This window comes from Strix uralensis, chromosome 6, assembly GCF_047716275.1.
Source record: "Strix uralensis isolate ZFMK-TIS-50842 chromosome 6, bStrUra1, whole genome shotgun sequence".
In the NCBI taxonomy this organism is placed as follows: Eukaryota; Metazoa; Chordata; class Aves; order Strigiformes; family Strigidae; genus Strix; species Strix uralensis.
This window is the reverse complement of record NC_133977.1, coordinates 19,538,864-19,556,721: the sequence shown is the minus strand read 5'-3', so window position 1 is coordinate 19,556,721 and position 17,858 is coordinate 19,538,864. Positions and strand designations below refer to the sequence as shown.

Here is a 17,858-nt window from a genome sequence, read left to right as displayed (position 1 = left end):
ACATGACATGAAGAAAAAGGCAGTCCTGAAATAAGAAATTAATCTCCTTTTCCTGGGGATTTCCAAGGGATAAAACCACCAGGGAAAAATAGGATGTAGACAGAGAACAAGAGGACAGCTAACCTTTCACTGTGACTTTGGTGCTACAGCTGGCCTTGCCTGCGGGGTTGTGAGCTTCACAGATGTAGTCACCGCTTTCATCAGTACTGAGATGATTCATTTCAAGCACGGCCACAGAGTCAATGAACGATGTCCGGAATTTCTCACTGGCAACAATTTCACGGTCATTTCTGAACCACACTACTTTCATCTCTGGAGATCCACTTACTTTGCACTCAAGCCGGGCTGAGTCACCCTGCTTGACTACTTTTGCTGCCTCTAGCTTCTTAGCAAACTTGGGTGGTTCTAAAAAAAGAGAAAAGTGGGGTCAGGAAGGTCTGAATTAATACTAGAAAAAAAAGAGGAGGGAAAAGAGCCAAACTGTGAGCTGTAAACACAGGGGAGGTAATTCACTTGGCAAAAAAGAAAGAAAAGAAATAGATGAAAAGACTGCAACACAACAAGAAAGAGTGCACACCTGTTACCATCAACGTTGTAGTGCAAGAGTCACTGCCAACGTCATTTGAAACGTGGCAAGTGTAGTGCCCACTCCTAGAAGTATCCACCGAATAGAGGGTTAAGAACCCAGTGGACCCTTCAATCCCAATGAAACAAGTTGGGCCAGATACAAGTTCTAAGTCTTCTTTGAACCACTTTACTGTAAAGGGTGGTGTTCCTTTTAGTGTGGCCTTAAACTCCACTGTGGAATCTGGGATGGCTTGCTGGCTTTCAGGTTTTACTAAGAAGCTTGGTGGCTCTGCAGTTTTTAAGAAAAAGAAATATTCAGTTACATCAGAAATGTCTAAGAATGAAGAAAATTAGTGAGGCAAGCATGGAGACCAAGTTTTCAGCATTAATATTAAGAGGTATAAGAGCGTTATGTTAGCATAAGATTTAAGGTATTTTCCCAGTATTCATCACAAATAAGAAGTAGCAAAATTGTTTCAAACCTTTCACAGTCAGGACAGCACTGCAAGAATCATTCCCAGCAACATTAGAGACACTGCATGTGTAATTTGCACTGTCTGCCAGCTCTAGATTAGCAATCTCAAGTGACATTGTGTTCTCATGGCACAGGCTTCTATATTTTGCACTGTCAGTTATCTCTTTTCCATCCTTAAACCATTTTGCAGTAATGGGGAGTGATCCAGAGACTTTGCATTCCATTTGGATAGAAGATCCCAGAATGGTATCCTTTTTGGTTAGCTTTTTAATAAATGCAGGAGGAATTGATTGATCTGCCCAACACAAAAAAAAAAAAAAAAAAAAAAAAAAAAAAAAAAAAGGCAAAAATACACTGGTTACCTTCTTGCCTATCTTTCACAAACAGAGATTATAATTTTTTTCATTCCCTCCCTGCTGGATTGGTGAATTTGACAAATGACAATACAAACCTAGCACAGTCAGAACAGCTTCACAGGTGCTACTTCCGAAGTCATTTTCAACCTTAAAACTGTATGTACCACTATCCTCCTTTGATACAGGTTCAATCCTGAAACTGGCCACATTGTTTTCAAAGCTCATTGTGTAGTATCTACTGGGCAGGAGCTGTTTCCCATCTTTGTACCATCTTATTCGGAGCTCTGGTGTCCCGGCCACAGTACACTCCAAAGTCACGGGGTCTCTTTCAGTGACTTTAAGTGATTTAGCCTTTTCTATGATCCGTGCAGGCTCTGAGGTATAAAGTGTATAAAAATGGCAGTTAGCTACACAGATAGGGGACTGACTTTCCAAGTACTCATCAAGGATGAGCTTGAAGGGTCACACCTTGTACACACCTTGTACAAAAAGCAAAGCAAAGCACTTCTCTACGCCAGACTCATTCTTTGCCTGACAGGTGTATCTCCCTCTGTGGTTGAGGTCAACATTGGTAAGTTTCAGTGTGGCCACACTGTTCTCAAAGGTAATATGGTGGTGCACATCGTCTTCTAGTATTTTCTCATCTTTTATCCACGATACAGATAATGGTTGAGCACCTGCTATGACGCACTGGAATAACGCAGTACCTTTCAAAATGCTAGTGACATTCTCCAGCTTCTTGACAAAGGATGGTGGTTCTATGGTGTGAGGTTTTGTTTGTTGTTTGGAACAGAAGTCATGGAAAGGGAAAAGGGGAAAGAGAGATTATATAAAGTCATCCTGGTCACTACAGTTTTGCTAGGGGATGTAATGTTTGGGGTATGCTTCCTAGAGGACTGACCTTTCAAGCTGAGCCTTGTGCTGCAAGAACAGCTCCCACCTTCATTTGATATAATACACTGATATTCACCAACATCTGAGACATCACAGTTAGTCACATTAAGAGTAAATACTGATTCTTTGGTGGAGATGGCATATTTCTTGCTGCTGAACATCTCCTTATTGTTCTTCAGCCACTTGACCTCAAACGGAGGAGTACCAGTCACCTCACACTCGAGTGTGGCCTCCAAACCCTTCACTACCTCAGTGGGACTCAACTCCCGAACAAATGTTGGAGGCTCTATAAAGAGGAATGAGATGAAAGTAGATAGTAACCTTTAATGGTTTTGAGGGAAGAAGTCTCCCCTACTCCATCACCCCAGCTATGTGGCATAGCTGGATGATGACAAGATGTTCAAAACCAACCTTTTACTTTCAGCTCGACGCTGCAGCTCTCACTACCTGCATCATTGTGGGCTTCACAAACATAAATCCCACTATCCGACACTCTGGCTTGAGTGACTTTCAAAGTGGCTAAACCATCTATGAAGGAGACGCCGTACTTAGCTTGGTCAGTTACTTCGTTCCCATCCAGGTACCATGTGACATGAATCTCTGGTGTGCCTACTACCTGGCACTCAAAAGTGGTGGACTGTCCTTCACGCAAAGCTACTACAGAAGTTGGCATCTGAATAAATCTGGGGGGTTCTAGAAGACAGACAGAAAACGTGAGGCTTTATAATAGTCAAGGTGGTTTAAAGAAATACAAGGGTTTCCTACCACTCCCCCCGCCAAACTGCACAAAAATATCAGAACCACAAAGATGAGAAGAACATTGGGTTGCACACCTTTTACAAACAAAACTGTTTTGCAAGTTGCAGTCCCCACATCATTGCTTATCTGACAAGTGTAGTTCCCGGAGTCAGATGTCCTAGCTGAGAAGAGCTCCAGTACACTAGATGTGTTGTCCTTCCAGACAGATCGATTAGCTCCGGAGAGGAGCTCCTGGCTGTCTTTAAACCACTTTATCTGCAGAGGAGTAGAGCCTTTCACCAGTGCTTTGAACTGAACCCTAGCATTGGGCACAACCTCTTGGGACTGGGGTTTTTCCACAAAATATGGTGGTTCTATAACATGTAAAAAGGAAGAAAGAGGATTACTCCGAGACAGGGGAATTCCAAAATTATGAATGAGAGACCTAACACAAGACAAAGAAGGAGCTCAAACCTTTGACTGTTAAGAACCCACTGCATTGGTTGCTTCCTGCCTTATTCGTTGCTTCACAGGTGTAAGAGCCACTGTCTGTGCCTTCCAGTTTATTGATTTCCAGAAATGCAGTATTATCATGGAAAGAGTATTTGTGCTTTTCACTTGCTGTTATTTCTTGGCCGTCCTTGTACCACTGGATACTTATAGGATGTGAACCAGACACTATGCATTCCAGGTGGACAAAAGATCCCTTAATGCTGTCCATTTTCTTGAGCTTTTTGGTGAATTTAGGTGGTATAATGAGATCTATCCAAGACAGAGTAAAAAGACAAAGTATGAAATTCAGCCTTGATGGTGGCAGATGTCAGCTCAGGAGAAAAGATTTTGTATATAAAAACAATGATAAAAGAGAGAGCCCATACACACCTAGGACGTTAATACTGGCAGCACAGCTACTGCTCCCAACATCATTGTGAACCTCAAAAATGTATTCCCCGCTATCTTTCTTTTCTGTATGAAGCACCTTTAGGACTGAGACAGTATCTGTAACGCTGATCTTATATTTTGGACCTAATGTCAGTTCCTTGCCATCTTTGAACCATTTGGCTGTAATATGTTTCGTTCCTGAAAATTTACACTGCAAGGTTGCTGGGTCTCCCTCAGTCACATCTATTGACACGGCCTTGTCCATGATTGTAGCAGGCTCTGTTGTAAACAAGGAGATAGAGTGTTAAGGGCATCTGTAAAAATCACAAGGCAACCGTCTGAGATCACTGCAAGCCCTCAGGGTAGGACCAACCTTTGACAGTCAGCAGAGCAGAACACCTCTGAATTCCTGCCTCATTTTTAGCCTGACAGAAATATTTCCCATCATGTTTCAGTTCAATAGACCTCACCAGAAGAGTGGCAACATTGTTCACAAAGGTCATTTTGATATTGTTGTCTTCAATCACTTCATCATTGTCTTTCAGCCAGGACACAGTGATGGGCAAAGAGCCTTTAATAGCAGCCTGAAACACGACTGTGCCCCCTCGAAGGGAACTAATGTTTTCTATCCTCTTCAGGAACTGTGGGGGCTCTGGCAGGAAGAAAGTGATTGTGTAAATACATGTCTGGTGCATGACAGTGTAGCATGGAAACCACACTGGGATAACAGCATGCCAGTGGCATTCTGCACTTTGCACTAACCTTTCAGTGTGACCTCCGAACTGCAGAGGCAGCTCCCAACATCGTTCATTACTCTACACTGATACTCTCCAACATCAGAAGCATCAAACCTGAAAACGTGGAGGCTAATCAAAGATTTCTCAATGCTTATTCTGTGCTTCTTACTGCTCCGCACAGGTTTATCATCTTTCACCCAAAACACTTCAAAGGGAGGTGTGCCAAGCACCTCACACTCCAAAACCACATCAGAATCTTTCAAGACTTCCATGGATTGAAACTCCTTGCTAAAATAAGGTGACTCTACAGTGCAAAAGAGAGAGTGCAGTTTGTATTAATCATACTTTTGAAGCCTGTAAAACTGCAGAGTTTAAAGAAACAAACTGTGGATGGATGTCACACACACCTTTGATTGTAACAACACTACTGCAAATATCTTTTCCAGCATCATTTTTGACCTCGCATATGTATTCCCCACTGTCTTCAGTCTCAACCTCTGTAACATGGAGTCTTGCCAAGGATTTTGCAAAAGACATCCTGTATTTCTCACTCTCTTTTAGCTCTCTATCATCCTTGAACCATGTGATTTTAATCTCAGGAGTACCAGTGACTTCACAGGTCAGTTCTGCATATCCGCCTTTCTTTACCAGATGGGTTGGCTCTAGCTTCTCCTTGAAGGCAGCGGGTTCTGTGGATTTAAGAAGAGTGTTCAGGACAAAGAAGGCAGGAAAGAGTGCCACTGGGTCAACCCAGCATCTGAAAGCTTAAAAGAGAGTAAGAACGCAAACCTTTTACAAACAAGTTTGCACTGCATGTTACTGAACCAGCTACATTGGAGACTTTGCAGGTGTATCTTCCTGAGTCTGTTGGTTTGACTGCATAAAGCTCCAAGTAACTTGCTAAGGCTTCTGTCATAATGTAGCAGGCTCCTCCTGTCACCAGCTCAGTATCACCTTTAAACCATTTCACCGTCAGTGGTGTTGTGCCTTTAAATGTGCCTTTGAAACGTACGGTTGATGCAGGCAGTACATCTTGGGACTCAGGTTCTACAGTGAAGCTGGGTGGCTCTAGATTGCATTGAAAGGAAACAATTGTGAAGAGTAAGACACATGACCTGCACTTTGGGGAAGAAAAGTATTATCACATGAAAATAAAAGACCAAGAAATGTGAAACAAATTGCCAAACCTTTTATAAACAAAGTGCTACTGCTCTCTTTGCTACCAGCAGAGTTTGTGGCTCTGCAAATGTAGACCCCAGCATCATTTGGATCTAGGTGTTTTATCTCCAAAGATGCAGAGCCTTCTGCAAAGTGTACTGTGTACTTGGCACTTGAAGTGATCTCGGTGTCCTGCTTAAACCAAGAGACGGTCATTGGAAGAGAGCCTGAAATTTTGCAGTCTAGGCGGCATGAGGTGCTAATGATGCTGTCAATATTCTTCAGTGGTTTAGTAAAGAAGGGAGGGAGAGTGCGATCTGTTGAGAGTGAAAAAAATGAAAGAAACCAACACATGAGCAACACAGGCATGCAGTTCTGCTTCTGGCTCTGTTGAGCTCAGAGCAGAGTAGCGAGGTTCTTTGCAAAGAGTCAGTACCAACCTAGCACAGTGAAGCTGGTAGTACAAGAGCTGATGCCCACATCATTGGATATCTCAAAGGTATACTCGCCACTGTCCTGCATTTCAGTAGCATAAAACTTCAGCTGGGCAATATTATTTTTAAAGCTGATCCTGTATTTTTTGCTGGCAGGTAGTGGCCTTCCATCTTTGAACCATTTGGTTTTTAGCTCTGGAGTGCCTGTGACAGTGTACTCCAAAATGGCTGGTTCCCCTGCTGTTACCTGGATCATTTCAGATTTTTCAATGATTTTGGCAGGTTCTACAACAAAATTAAACAACCAGTGTTAAGGACAAAAGGAAATTGCTCTTCCTCTCAGGCAGAAGACAATGTGGGGATCACAGCACTACTCCACTGACCTTTCACTGCCAGTTCACCAAAGCAGGACTGACTTCCTGCGTCATTCTCAGCTACGCAGGTGTATTTGCCACCAGAGCTCAGCTGGACACCAGTAATTTGCAGTGTTGCTAGACCGTGTTCAAATGTCACTCTCACTCTGTTATCATCTTGAATAATGTCTTTGCCCTTCATCCACATCACAGAAATAGGCTCTGACCCTTTCACCACAGCCTGTAATGTAATACTGTCTCCAGCCAGAGCTGTCACATTTTCGATTTTCTTAACAAAAGATGGTGGTTCTAGTTCAAAGAAAAGAGACAAGAAGAAATACTCATCTGCTACCACATCATCCCATGAAATATGTTGCTTAAAGACAGTTTTATGAGACAGTACATGCAGTACATGGCATAATTCAGCTAAAGAGGAGGCAAGAACAGCTTCATTCCCCAGCTGCGAGTTAATGCATGGCCTTTAAGGTCAATGATGTCCTTCAAATTCACAAGTTTGATGCCAGATAAGAATTAAGATATACACAGAATTTTAAGAGAAGAAGAAGATGTTTGCCCTCCGCACCCTCCCTAGCCACCCACAAATCCAAAGAAAAGACATTTTAAGAAATGAGAGGTTCTTGCCAATCCCTTCAGTAAGTGGAGTTTTCTCTCTCCCACTGACCTTTCAAGATGTATGTTGCACTGCATATGCACTTCCCGACTTCATTAGCTATCATACACTCGTATTCACCAACATCCGCACTATTAAATGAGGACACCTCCAGAGAAATAACAGCTTTCTGAGAGGTCAACCTGTATTTTTTACTACTGCGAATCTGTTTCTTGTCTTTGTACCAACTAATCTCAAATGGTCCAGTGCCAGCAACCTCACACTGAAGAACGGTGTTTGTTCCCTTCACTACCTCTGCTGGTTCCAGTGTTCGGATGAAAGATGGAGGCTCTATAAAAGCAGCGAGAAAGAATTAGTCAACCATGCCAAAAAACCAGGAAGGAAAGGGTTTTCTCAAGAATGTGACTGGCAGCAGCAAGAAGAACAGACCTTTGACAACTACTTCAGTGGCGCAGCTGTCACTTCCAACCTCGTTTACAGCTTCACATGAGTAGCTCCCACTGTCATCAACTTTCATTTCCAAAATATCTAACACAGCCACAGAATTGACAAAGGACATCCTGTGCGTGTTGCTTTCACGGATTTCCTTATTGTTCTTAAACCAAGTAACCTGGATTTCAGGAGACCCTTTGATTTTGCATTGAAGGCGTGCAGAGTCACCTGGGGTCAGTAAATAAGATGGATCGATCTTCTTCACAAAGGATGGTGGTTCTAAAAATGGGAAGAAAGGGGAAGAAAAGGGGAAGAAAAGGGGGAAAAAGGTGGGGGGGGAAGGGAAAAAAAGGGAAGGGGAAAAGGAAAAGAGAAAAAGGAAAGAAGGCTGAAATACAAAGCTTTGAAAGATTGGTTCCTAGTGCAAGAACAAAACATGACTTCAAAAAAGATCAGCATAATCTTTGCTGAGCTGCAGTTCTTGTGGTTTCTTCTTGCCCTCTTCATCCATCTCTCCTCTGCATACAGGAGCAATTCTTGGATCTGGCTGGTGAAAGCAATATTGAAACCACACACAGTGCACTGGAAGGCATCAGGGAAAATGAGCAAGAGGTGAATAGACCTGATGGCAGGTCTGAGAAGAGTTCACAGCATGATTTCAGCCCAGAGAAATTTTTTGCCTGCAAAAGAAGAAATGGGGGACCCAAGAAGAGCAAAGGTAAAGTGGGTGTAGGACTAACTTACCTCTGACTGTGATGCTGGCAGAAGAGGAGCTGCTTCCTGCCTCATTTGAGGCAGTGCACACATAATGGCCTGAATCCTTGAGTTTAGCCAGAGGAATTTCAAGCGAGGCTATCTTGTCTTCAAAGTAAATCTTATAATCTTTGCCTGGAGGGATTTTGTTTCCATCCTTTGTCCACCCTACTGTTACTTTCCTGTCTTCATCTACCTGACATTCAAGATGTATTTTTTTATTGACTGCTGACTGCACTGACTGCAAAACTTTAATGAAGTGGGGCTTGTCTATAATGACCATTTCAGCCTGGCAAATGTCAGCCCCAAACTTGTTGGAAGCTTTGCAAGTGTAAACCCCTCTGTCACTGGTGGTGAGATGGGAAATTTCTAACACATGTTTATTTTCCACTTTGGAGATCTTGTGGTGGTCTGAAGGTGAAATGGTTGTGCCATCCTTCTGCCAGGCGACGTCGATGACTGGAGTCCCCGAAACAGTACACAGGAACTTGGCACTTTTGCCCACAAAAGTAGTGATAGATTCAGGTCTGGTAAGAAACGTTGGTGGAAATGCTTCTGCAAAACAAAGGGGTTCAATGTTATCCAGAGGTGAGGACCAGAGCTTATGCTCTCTCTCCACATTTGCCAGGGACAGAGAGCAAGAGGGGCCAGTTTGTCACTGGACGCTCTTAAGCAAAAGAAGCCAGCAGTAAAGGAGATAAGAGGTGTTAAAGATGATGAATTTTGGCTTTTGGTTTTGTATTTCTGGGGTCTGTATATTGCTCCAGAGCTTGAAGGCATTTTGAATGTCTGCAGCAATGTACAAAATAAAGGAAAATAAACCAAAAGGCAGAACTTCTTCTCCCAAGACTGACATGTTTGTGCACTATTCCCTCAAGATGGACAAGTTTGCATGCGTTTCACAGTTTGTGCATCTTTCTTTAGTCTCTAGCATCTGGCACTTAGCAAAGACCACATAAAGACTCCTCCCACAGAGAGAAAAGTTGGAGGAAAAAAATCATCATATACTAAAAGCCCCAAAGTGGTTTTTTTAAAAGAAAAAAATAAAAAAGGAGAATTGTATAGCTCTCAATAGACAAAAAAGTTTGCAGATTGAAACAGCTTTAAACCCTCTTTTGATTGTTTAAGAAGATCTATTTCCCCAGTCACACAGAGTTCCCATCTGGCCACGTCGCACAGATGTTCAGGTACGTGTAGCTGCGTAGCCTGTCTCACAAGTATAGCTGCAGCATAAACATAGGGTGCTAGGATAATCACACAGTGATTATTACACCAAAGAAATCAGATTTTAAAGTGTATGTTTTCTTGTTGTCTGGAAGTTAAATCTTCTTCAAGAATATATTCACAAAGCAATCCCATTCTGTTGATGATCTAGTTCCTCCCGCTCTTTCCCCCTTCCTTCTTCCCTTCCAAAACTTCACACTGATTCCCTTTTTTAGGTACAGAAAGCAACTAAAAGCAGCATTCTCAAAAATTAATCCTTCTCTATGCTTGTGCCTGCCAAAATTAGGTATGGATTATGTACAACAATGGCAATCAAGAGCCCTACCATAAACATTTGTAAGTATAGCAGTGAAAGCATTACAATATACCAAGATATTTCACAGAGAAGTGCTTGGAAGTCTGTACTTACCAGTTACTGTTAAAAGGGCTGTAGAGCTTACACTGCCATGCTGGTTGGAAGCCTTGCAGCTATACTCTCCACAGTCAACAACCTGAGGCCTCGGGATCTCCAATGTGGAGAGGTAGTTGGAGGTGCGAATGGAGTATTTGTCCCCATCATATATCTCTCGGCCGGCTTTGTACCACTGGAACCTGACATTGGGAGCAGTCTCTACTTCACAGGTAAACTTGGCCACATGATTTACAGCCACCTCCAGAGATTCGAGCCTTCTCCTCAGGATCGGTGCAACTGAAATCAGAAGCAGAGAGTAACATAAAGCCCTGCCTGCTGACATTTTGAAAAGAAACAATGAAGTGACTGACTGAAAAAAAAAAAAAAGGTGGTTTATTTGCAATCCACATAAAGTGACTGTAAAAGAAAAAAAAAATACCTGTAAGAAATGAAAGCAGTACCAGGCTCAGTGGACAGACAGTGTTACAGTGCATAATGACATCAGGAAACACAGTGATGATATTGAAAAAACAATGTGCAATAGCGATGCAGAATAACAATGTGATACCACACTATCCTGGCACTATGAGAAATTATGGTGTGAATGAGAAATGGGGCTGAAACTGTGCAGTGATTTTAAAGAGTGAGAGAAGGTGCAGCAGTGAGAAAAGTGGGAAGAGCAGGTCCACTTCACAGGCAACAATGGGAGAAGTGGTCGGGATTGAGATACACTTTGTCCTGACCATGCTTGTATCATGAGAACAGGAAGCAACAAAGTTCCTGACCAAAGAGTGGGGTGAGGGAAGGGAAAGACTTTACAATGTGGTAAAAGGAGACCATAAATGCAGAGAAAATGGGGCCCTGTGATTAGCGGCATGATGGTATTAATATTGTGTCTGTATCCAAAGACACAGCCACATAGGAGGGCAGTTTCATTAGTAGAGCAGTGTATTAGAAAGGCAGTATTTTATCCCCATAATCCAACCTCTTTTAACAACTGTGAGTTTTGCTGCTGTTGCTCTTTTTCCACTTTGATTCAGCGCCACACAGGTGTACTCTCCTTGGTGAATCTCCCCGCACGTTTTGCTTATTACTAGCGTGTATGTGTCCTGATCTTGCAAACACTTGAATTTGCCACCTGAAGACACCAGTTTACCCTCAAAGTACCAGTTCACCTCTCTGACATTTGTTATGACAGACACCAGACTGACACTCTCCCCTTCCTCCACAACAGTGTTGACCAGTTTGCTGTGTATGATGGGATAATCCTCTTTGCCCAGCTCATCTTCCGACTTTTTGAGACCCTCTCTTCCCTCTTCCTCACATATTTCTTCCCTATTCTCCTTCCTTTTCAGTATTTCTGTGGGTGTCTCAATGGGAACACCTGTGGAGGCTACATCAGCAGTGGCTGCAGCTGCGCCCACATCCTTGATTTGACCATGCTCGGTCACAGTGTTGATTACTTGTGCAGACAAAGGCTGCTCCAGGGGTATTTCTGCCTCTATAGTCCTCTCAGCCTGCTGGGGCTCCAGTTTAGAGGCTTCATCACAGGATTTTCCTGAAACAAGTGGACTGGGATGGACTGGCAATGCATTGGATTTTTCATCTGTCAAGAGATGTTTTTCTTCACAAATAACAGAATAGAAAGCCTCCTTCAAGACTGTTTTCTGGTCAACTGTCTGAATGCTGACTTCTCCCAAGGAGACTGGGATTTCTGTGGAACTGAGTCCTCCTGTGGTCACAACATAGGTGCATAGGGTGTGGTTTTGTTCCTTGGTGATGTTTATTGTCTGTACTTCAATGTTTTCTTTATCAGCCAACCATTCTGAAAATAAGAGGTTTTGCTCACTTACCACTGCAGCTTTCAGTGCATTTCTAGCTTGAGACTTTATGTCTAAGTTGCAGCTCTTGGGAAACTGAGCAGTGAGCTGGCTCTCCTTGTTGAGGACTTGGCTTGGCTGAAGTTGGTGACTGTACATTGTTTCACGGGGTTGTCTCCCTACCCTTGGACACTGCCTAAGTGGGCTGGCAAGATTGATGACATGTTCCTCCTCCAGGGGCTGGTTTTCTTCTAGAAGCAATGGAAATCTCACAGCCTGTCCCTCATGAATTCTTGCAGCAAAATCTTCCTCTGCTGCTTTCAGGGAAGAAATGTGCTCCAGGGGCACAGCTTGGCCCCCAGTGATGGCCAATTCAGATGGAAATCTGGGTTCAGCCTTCAGCTCACCTTGCATTGCCTGGAAGCCCTCAAGGACCTGGATATGGTCACCATCTATGGCACAGCTGTCAGTGCTGCTTGACACATGTAGCAGGGCTTGGGAAGTCTCTGTCTTCAGAGCAGCCATTTGCTCGGCTGCCTTGGGGATGACTTCCTCTTTGGGCAAGAGTATCTGTGCAGCTACAGTCCCAAGACAGCCCGGCAGTTGTGTCTCCATTGCTGCTGCAGGCACCACACCCTGGGGGCCAGCAGGGAAGATTTGCAGTGGCTCTGCCAGAAGCCTGCTGCTCTCATGTGTTGTGGCCACCTGAGCAAGCATCTCTTCAACACTCTGTGCAGCCAGGCAGGCTGGTGGCAGGCCAGGCAAGCTGTCCTCCCTGTGCAGCATGTGCTCCACCTGGCTTGTCTGGAGCTGAAGGAGAGCTGGGGATTCCCTCATGGCCTCAAGGCTGAGTGCTCCTTCCATGGCAGGAAGCTCGACAGCCTCCTCATAGGAAAAGGGGCTTTGGTCCTCTGCCACCGCAGAGTGCTGCAAGGCTGGGCTCTGCCTGCACACAGCATGCTCCTCAGGAAGAACAAGGAGCTCAGCAGAGCATGTGGCTTCACCCAGGGCGCTCACCGCCCTGCACGTGTAGAGCCCAGTGTCCTCTTCCATGCATTCCCACACTGTCAGGGAGCCCGAGCCATCAGGGTGGTGAGCAACAGAACGACGTGCATCAGAGAAGAGCTGCTCAGTCCCCTTGAACCACTGCACATCGGGACATGGCTCCCCAGCCACGGTGTACTCAAAGACTGCGGTGAAGCCCGGAGCACACCTCACACTCTCCGGCTCCCTGGTAAAGCAAGGGACCCCTGGTATCCGCTGCCGCACGTGGAGGTGGGCACTGCATGTGGTCTCACCGTGTACATTGCTGGCCACGCACCTGTACTCGCCCTCATCCTGCACACCTGCATATGGGAGGATGAGGCTGTGGTCATTGCCAGCAAACACTAACTTACAGTCCATGGATGGGGTCAGCTTCATCCTGTTGAAAAACCAATGGATTTTGGGTGTGGGGCTGCCAGTAACAGTAACAGAAAGCCTAGCTACATCTCCCTGACAGACTTCAACATTTGAGACTCGTTTGAGGAAAACAGGGGCTTTGCCCCCCTCCTCCATTTTCATCTTTGCATTGCTGGAATAAACTGGTTTTTCAGGCTCAAATTCAAGTGTTTTCTCTCTATCAGGCAACTGAATGCCGCTGCTGTAGCCTTCACTTCTTCCTTCCTCAGAAGATACAGTAAGAGAGCTAGCGATGTCTGTATGGAAAAAAATTGTTTAGTTTTACTAGGATGTTTAAATGAACACTTGTAGATAGCCATAAACAGTGTCAGTGAATCTATTTTTGTATATCTGGAGGTTTTCTCCAGATATATTTTTACTGCACAGCAGTTAACAATGAACATGAGGTCCTCTTGTCAAATACACACCTGACAAAAACAGCAAGACATGCTGTGCTGTCAGGTTACTTATGAACTTCCCATCTGGATCAACATGGGTGTCTCTAAACCTGACATCACAGTATGGGTTAAGCACACCCCCAAGGTGTACAGTACAAGTAACAGTCAAGCAACATTGGTGTATTTCACAAATATAATTGAAGTGGTATGTGCCTTACATATTTGTATGTACACTCATACAAACAAGTACAGTGGAGCAGTGCCAAGACCCTGGTTTAATTCAAAACGCTAAGAAAAAGCAGAATGCCAGAACTAGGATTGGAAAAATAACACAAACTTTTCAGCGCACCAACCTTTCTTCTGGTGCAGTTAGTTCATCTCTTTCAACTCTAACTTTTGTCTAACACACTAAGATATTACCTCTCCCTTATCAGCTTTGTTCTGTTTTTGTCTTTAGACCCTTAGGTTTACAACACCATTATTACTAAAATCACGACTTTGTACCCTTGATTTAATGTCATTGATTTAGATCTCTGCTTTTAAACTCCTCCCTGTCACAATGTTGTGTATTTAACTCCCACAATACCAGAGAAAAAGAGGACAGAGCACTTTAAGGTTTTTTCTTTTTCTTCCCTTTGTGAATTTAGACATTTATGTGTTGGACAACTTTGTTCTAATGGTGGTTTAAAACTGACAGAAAGAAGACATCAAGAACATGTCATTCTCTGCAGACGCTTGATACTAGAAACATCAGCGAAATCTGAGACTTACAGGAATGGAACAAGCCATCTATGAAAAGCACGGCGCAAAGAAAACTTTTGGAAATCAAACCCTGTTGTCCTCACTGAGTCAAGTTTGCTCAGTTAAGGCCCACAGTATTTGACACTGGAAAGATATGAAAGTTGTTAAAAAAGAATAAAACAATTGTGAGTGGCACTCTAATGGTGAACCTTGATAAGTTTCTCAATTACAGTGCCTTAAATTCCAAAACTTATTGTGAGATAATTTTTGCTGCACTCCAGTAACAACTATAAAGAAGAACAGAATATGCCATTCCCAATTCTTTCTCATTGGTTTTAGCAATTATTAATCTTGTCACAAATACCATAATATACATAGAATAGCACAGTGCATACAGTGGTTAACTACACAGAAGAGATGCTTAGGTTAAAAAAAATTACACCAGTCCTTCAGTATTACCTACCAGTCTCGTTAAAACAGTAGGTCAGTTTCCCCAGAAATACAACGTGCTAGTGAATTTGAGAATGGGTGGCAGAATTGGGCCCATAATAAAGTATAAAAATTGCAGAATGAAACCTACGCTAACACACAAGAATGCTTTATATACAGGAGTGTGGCAAAAATTAATGCACTTTATGTGTTCCTGGATATTTATGACAGAAAAACTATCCAGATACTTTTTCATACTTTAGCTATGTCTGTGAAATGAATAAAGTACAAGAAGCAACAAACTTAAATCATTTACATATTTATTTCACAAATTAACCATACATGTTAACATTCAATACACATTGATGACAAACAAACATAATTCATCCTGTTTTAAGATTTAAGATTTGTAGAAATGAAGACAACATTAAACCTGACAATGAAATTGTGAGTTTTATAATTCCTATGAAAGCACAAAATTTTGAAGAGACATGGTCATTCATGGCTCTAAGCTATACCAGTTACCCCAGAGTAAGTTTATTCAAAACTAGAATTACTCCAGATTTAAATCATTGTAGCTTAGGTGAGACTTTGTCTCTCCATAAGCACATGATAGTTCTCCTGGCTAATGTATGAAACTTAAAACAAGACTTTTAAACTTACATAAATCACAAACACTAGTACACAGGTAGAGATAAAGAGGCTTGGCCATGTATTTCAGATGTGAACACGAACTTGGACCTGTTTGGCTTATGGCTTCAAAAACAAGTTATGGGCCTGTTTCTACTAAAATTTTCAGTTCATTTATGTGCAAATTAAACACACATCATAATTGCTTAGGACCTAACCAAAGGGCCTCTGACCTCTTTTGCTTTGGACCTAAAAGACCCCTCATGCCACAGCTGACGTGTAACATCAGACAATTCATGCCAACTTCCCTAGGGACATCTGCTGTTTAATGAATCAGTTAGTGCTACACATCTACACAAGAAATGGATTAAAGACACATCATGAAGCAATTCTTTGCCAGCTCAGTGTTGGGTCAGACACTCATGCTTCTCTTTCCTACCACCATTACCTATGAGAAATCACAATTTTCTCTGCCTTTTAACAATATACAAATCTTAAATATTTATCATGGGGTCATGACTGGGAAGAAACTGAAATGACACACTGTTATTAGCTTAACCACTGCAGTCATTTCTCCCATGTACTGGGTCATTAGAACTTGCCACTCCTCCTGACTTTAATTTTATATTGGGCAATGCAATCAGGCAAAGTGAATCTTTTGATCAAAAATTACAATCCCAGGATAGTCTTAAAAGATTATTGAGTTTTTGAGGCATGCTGACCTCAGCGTGAGGACACATCAAACTCAGAAATAAGAACATGCATGAACATAACTGAATGTACTATAGGAATAGTTCTTTTATGCTTAAAATCACCATGCTCCTTAAGGCAGTTTGCAAGGCAACTGACAGCAATTTGTAAATAACTGGAAGAACCTCATGAACACATAGTGAAAGTAAAAATAATTTTTGCTTAGGGTTGTTGAACTCAAGGTTTCAGCTTGGCATATAGGTAACTGGAAAGCTGGCATATGCATTAGAGAGTAGTTTACCTTCTGATAAACATTAATTAATAACTTTCATATTTTTAACATGTTTTCTTAATCAATTTATCATTTAGGTCAGATAGATTTAGTTCTGATTCAATTATGTCAGCTACTGCTGATTCCTCCTCCTAAATATTAGCATTACTTTACATACAAAAATATATAGTCACATTGAGAAAACTAATGTAAAAATCTGCTGAGAAAATGCCACAGGTAACAATTGAATGTATTCTACTTATTTCTGGTCATCTTGACACATAGCACACTTAACTGTTACTAATTTTTTTTTAAAAAAAAGAAAAAAGGAATATGTAGAGATTTAGTTCTAATGTGAAAAAAGAATAATGCATAAAAATCTCTCACTTTGTTACTATTATGTATTTTTTATGAATTACATTGGAATATGGGGAAAACCAAAATTATTTTAATGAATTTACAGTTACATAATTGATTTATTATGCTCCCTCTCCTTTCCCTTTAACATCTAAAGATACAGTACAAAATATATTTTCATGTTTATTACTTGGTAATAGAGAAAAAAATCCTGTCCAGTCTCTAATAACGCAAAACTTTCATTTTCTTCCCATTGTGTTGCTTTTCTTTACAACAACATAATTCCCTTGACTTAAAAAAAAGTCATTTAATTCCATGAGTCAGTAGAATGAGGCCCATGGAGCTAAGAATTTTGCAGTGATGGAAACTGTAAACACAGGATTTCAATTAGTGAGACTCACATGTTCTGACACAACATTGTGAGAAGGGGGAATACCAATTTAAGGAGTTATTTCTCAGAACTATATCCAAACTAAACCTTTAGGTTACAAGAAAAAGGTGTTTTCTATGTTTTCAGGTGATTTCTAGCCTACACAAAACAATAATGATTGCACTGATGTAGACACACAGGAATATGTACACTATACGAAAAATTAGTCCTACATAAATGAGTGTCAATTAAAATATCTTTACAAGAATGAGTAAGGACCTTGGAAGGAGCCTGAAATATACCTCAATGCAGAAAAGTGTGCACAAAACCTATGCACAGATTAAATCTCACTTAAATTCCCCAACAAAGGAAAGTTTAAGTGAGACAGAAATATGCCCACATAGAGTGGTTTTCATCCCTAAAGGGATGAAAAACAATGCCCCTAAAATGAGTGTTGCATTTTTACCTGCACTGAACAGCATAGAAACATTTAGTGTTTCAAAACAGACTCTAAAATAAATTATGGAAATTTAGTATAATGTTAACACAGCACAAGTCTCAGCAGTTCCTGCCCTGTTAGTAGCTATACATTTGTACTGCCCACTGTCACTTTGCATCAAGTCTTCAATAGTAAGGCTATGAGAACCCCCTTGCTCTTCCTGCGCACAGTACCTGTCCCCTTCCAAC

At 42.0% G+C, this 17,858-nt stretch overlaps 1 protein-coding gene across 1 annotated transcript in view; it reads right to left on the bottom strand.

Annotated features, from left to right (window-relative positions):
- The window catches only part of TTN (titin), a 242,891-nt gene that overhangs the window by 177,007 nt on the left and 48,026 nt on the right, over positions 1-17,858 (bottom strand). The window contains exons 45-66 of the mRNA XM_074873084.1: positions 11,011-13,542; positions 10,044-10,322; positions 8,402-8,965; positions 7,655-7,936; positions 7,277-7,555; positions 6,625-6,903; positions 6,248-6,526; positions 5,837-6,124; positions 5,439-5,717; positions 5,057-5,338; positions 4,675-4,953; positions 4,286-4,564; positions 3,913-4,191; positions 3,505-3,792; positions 3,126-3,404; positions 2,704-2,985; positions 2,300-2,578; positions 1,878-2,156; positions 1,494-1,772; positions 1,050-1,337; positions 578-856; positions 124-405 (exon numbers count right to left, since the gene is read on the bottom strand). Coding sequence (XP_074729185.1) covers positions 124-405; positions 578-856; positions 1,050-1,337; positions 1,494-1,772; positions 1,878-2,156; positions 2,300-2,578; positions 2,704-2,985; positions 3,126-3,404; positions 3,505-3,792; positions 3,913-4,191; positions 4,286-4,564; positions 4,675-4,953; positions 5,057-5,338; positions 5,439-5,717; positions 5,837-6,124; positions 6,248-6,526; positions 6,625-6,903; positions 7,277-7,555; positions 7,655-7,936; positions 8,402-8,965; positions 10,044-10,322; positions 11,011-13,542 — 8,715 coding nt within the window. The remainder of the gene's footprint in view (positions 1-123; positions 406-577; positions 857-1,049; positions 1,338-1,493; positions 1,773-1,877; positions 2,157-2,299; positions 2,579-2,703; positions 2,986-3,125; positions 3,405-3,504; positions 3,793-3,912; positions 4,192-4,285; positions 4,565-4,674; positions 4,954-5,056; positions 5,339-5,438; positions 5,718-5,836; positions 6,125-6,247; positions 6,527-6,624; positions 6,904-7,276; positions 7,556-7,654; positions 7,937-8,401; positions 8,966-10,043; positions 10,323-11,010; positions 13,543-17,858) is intronic.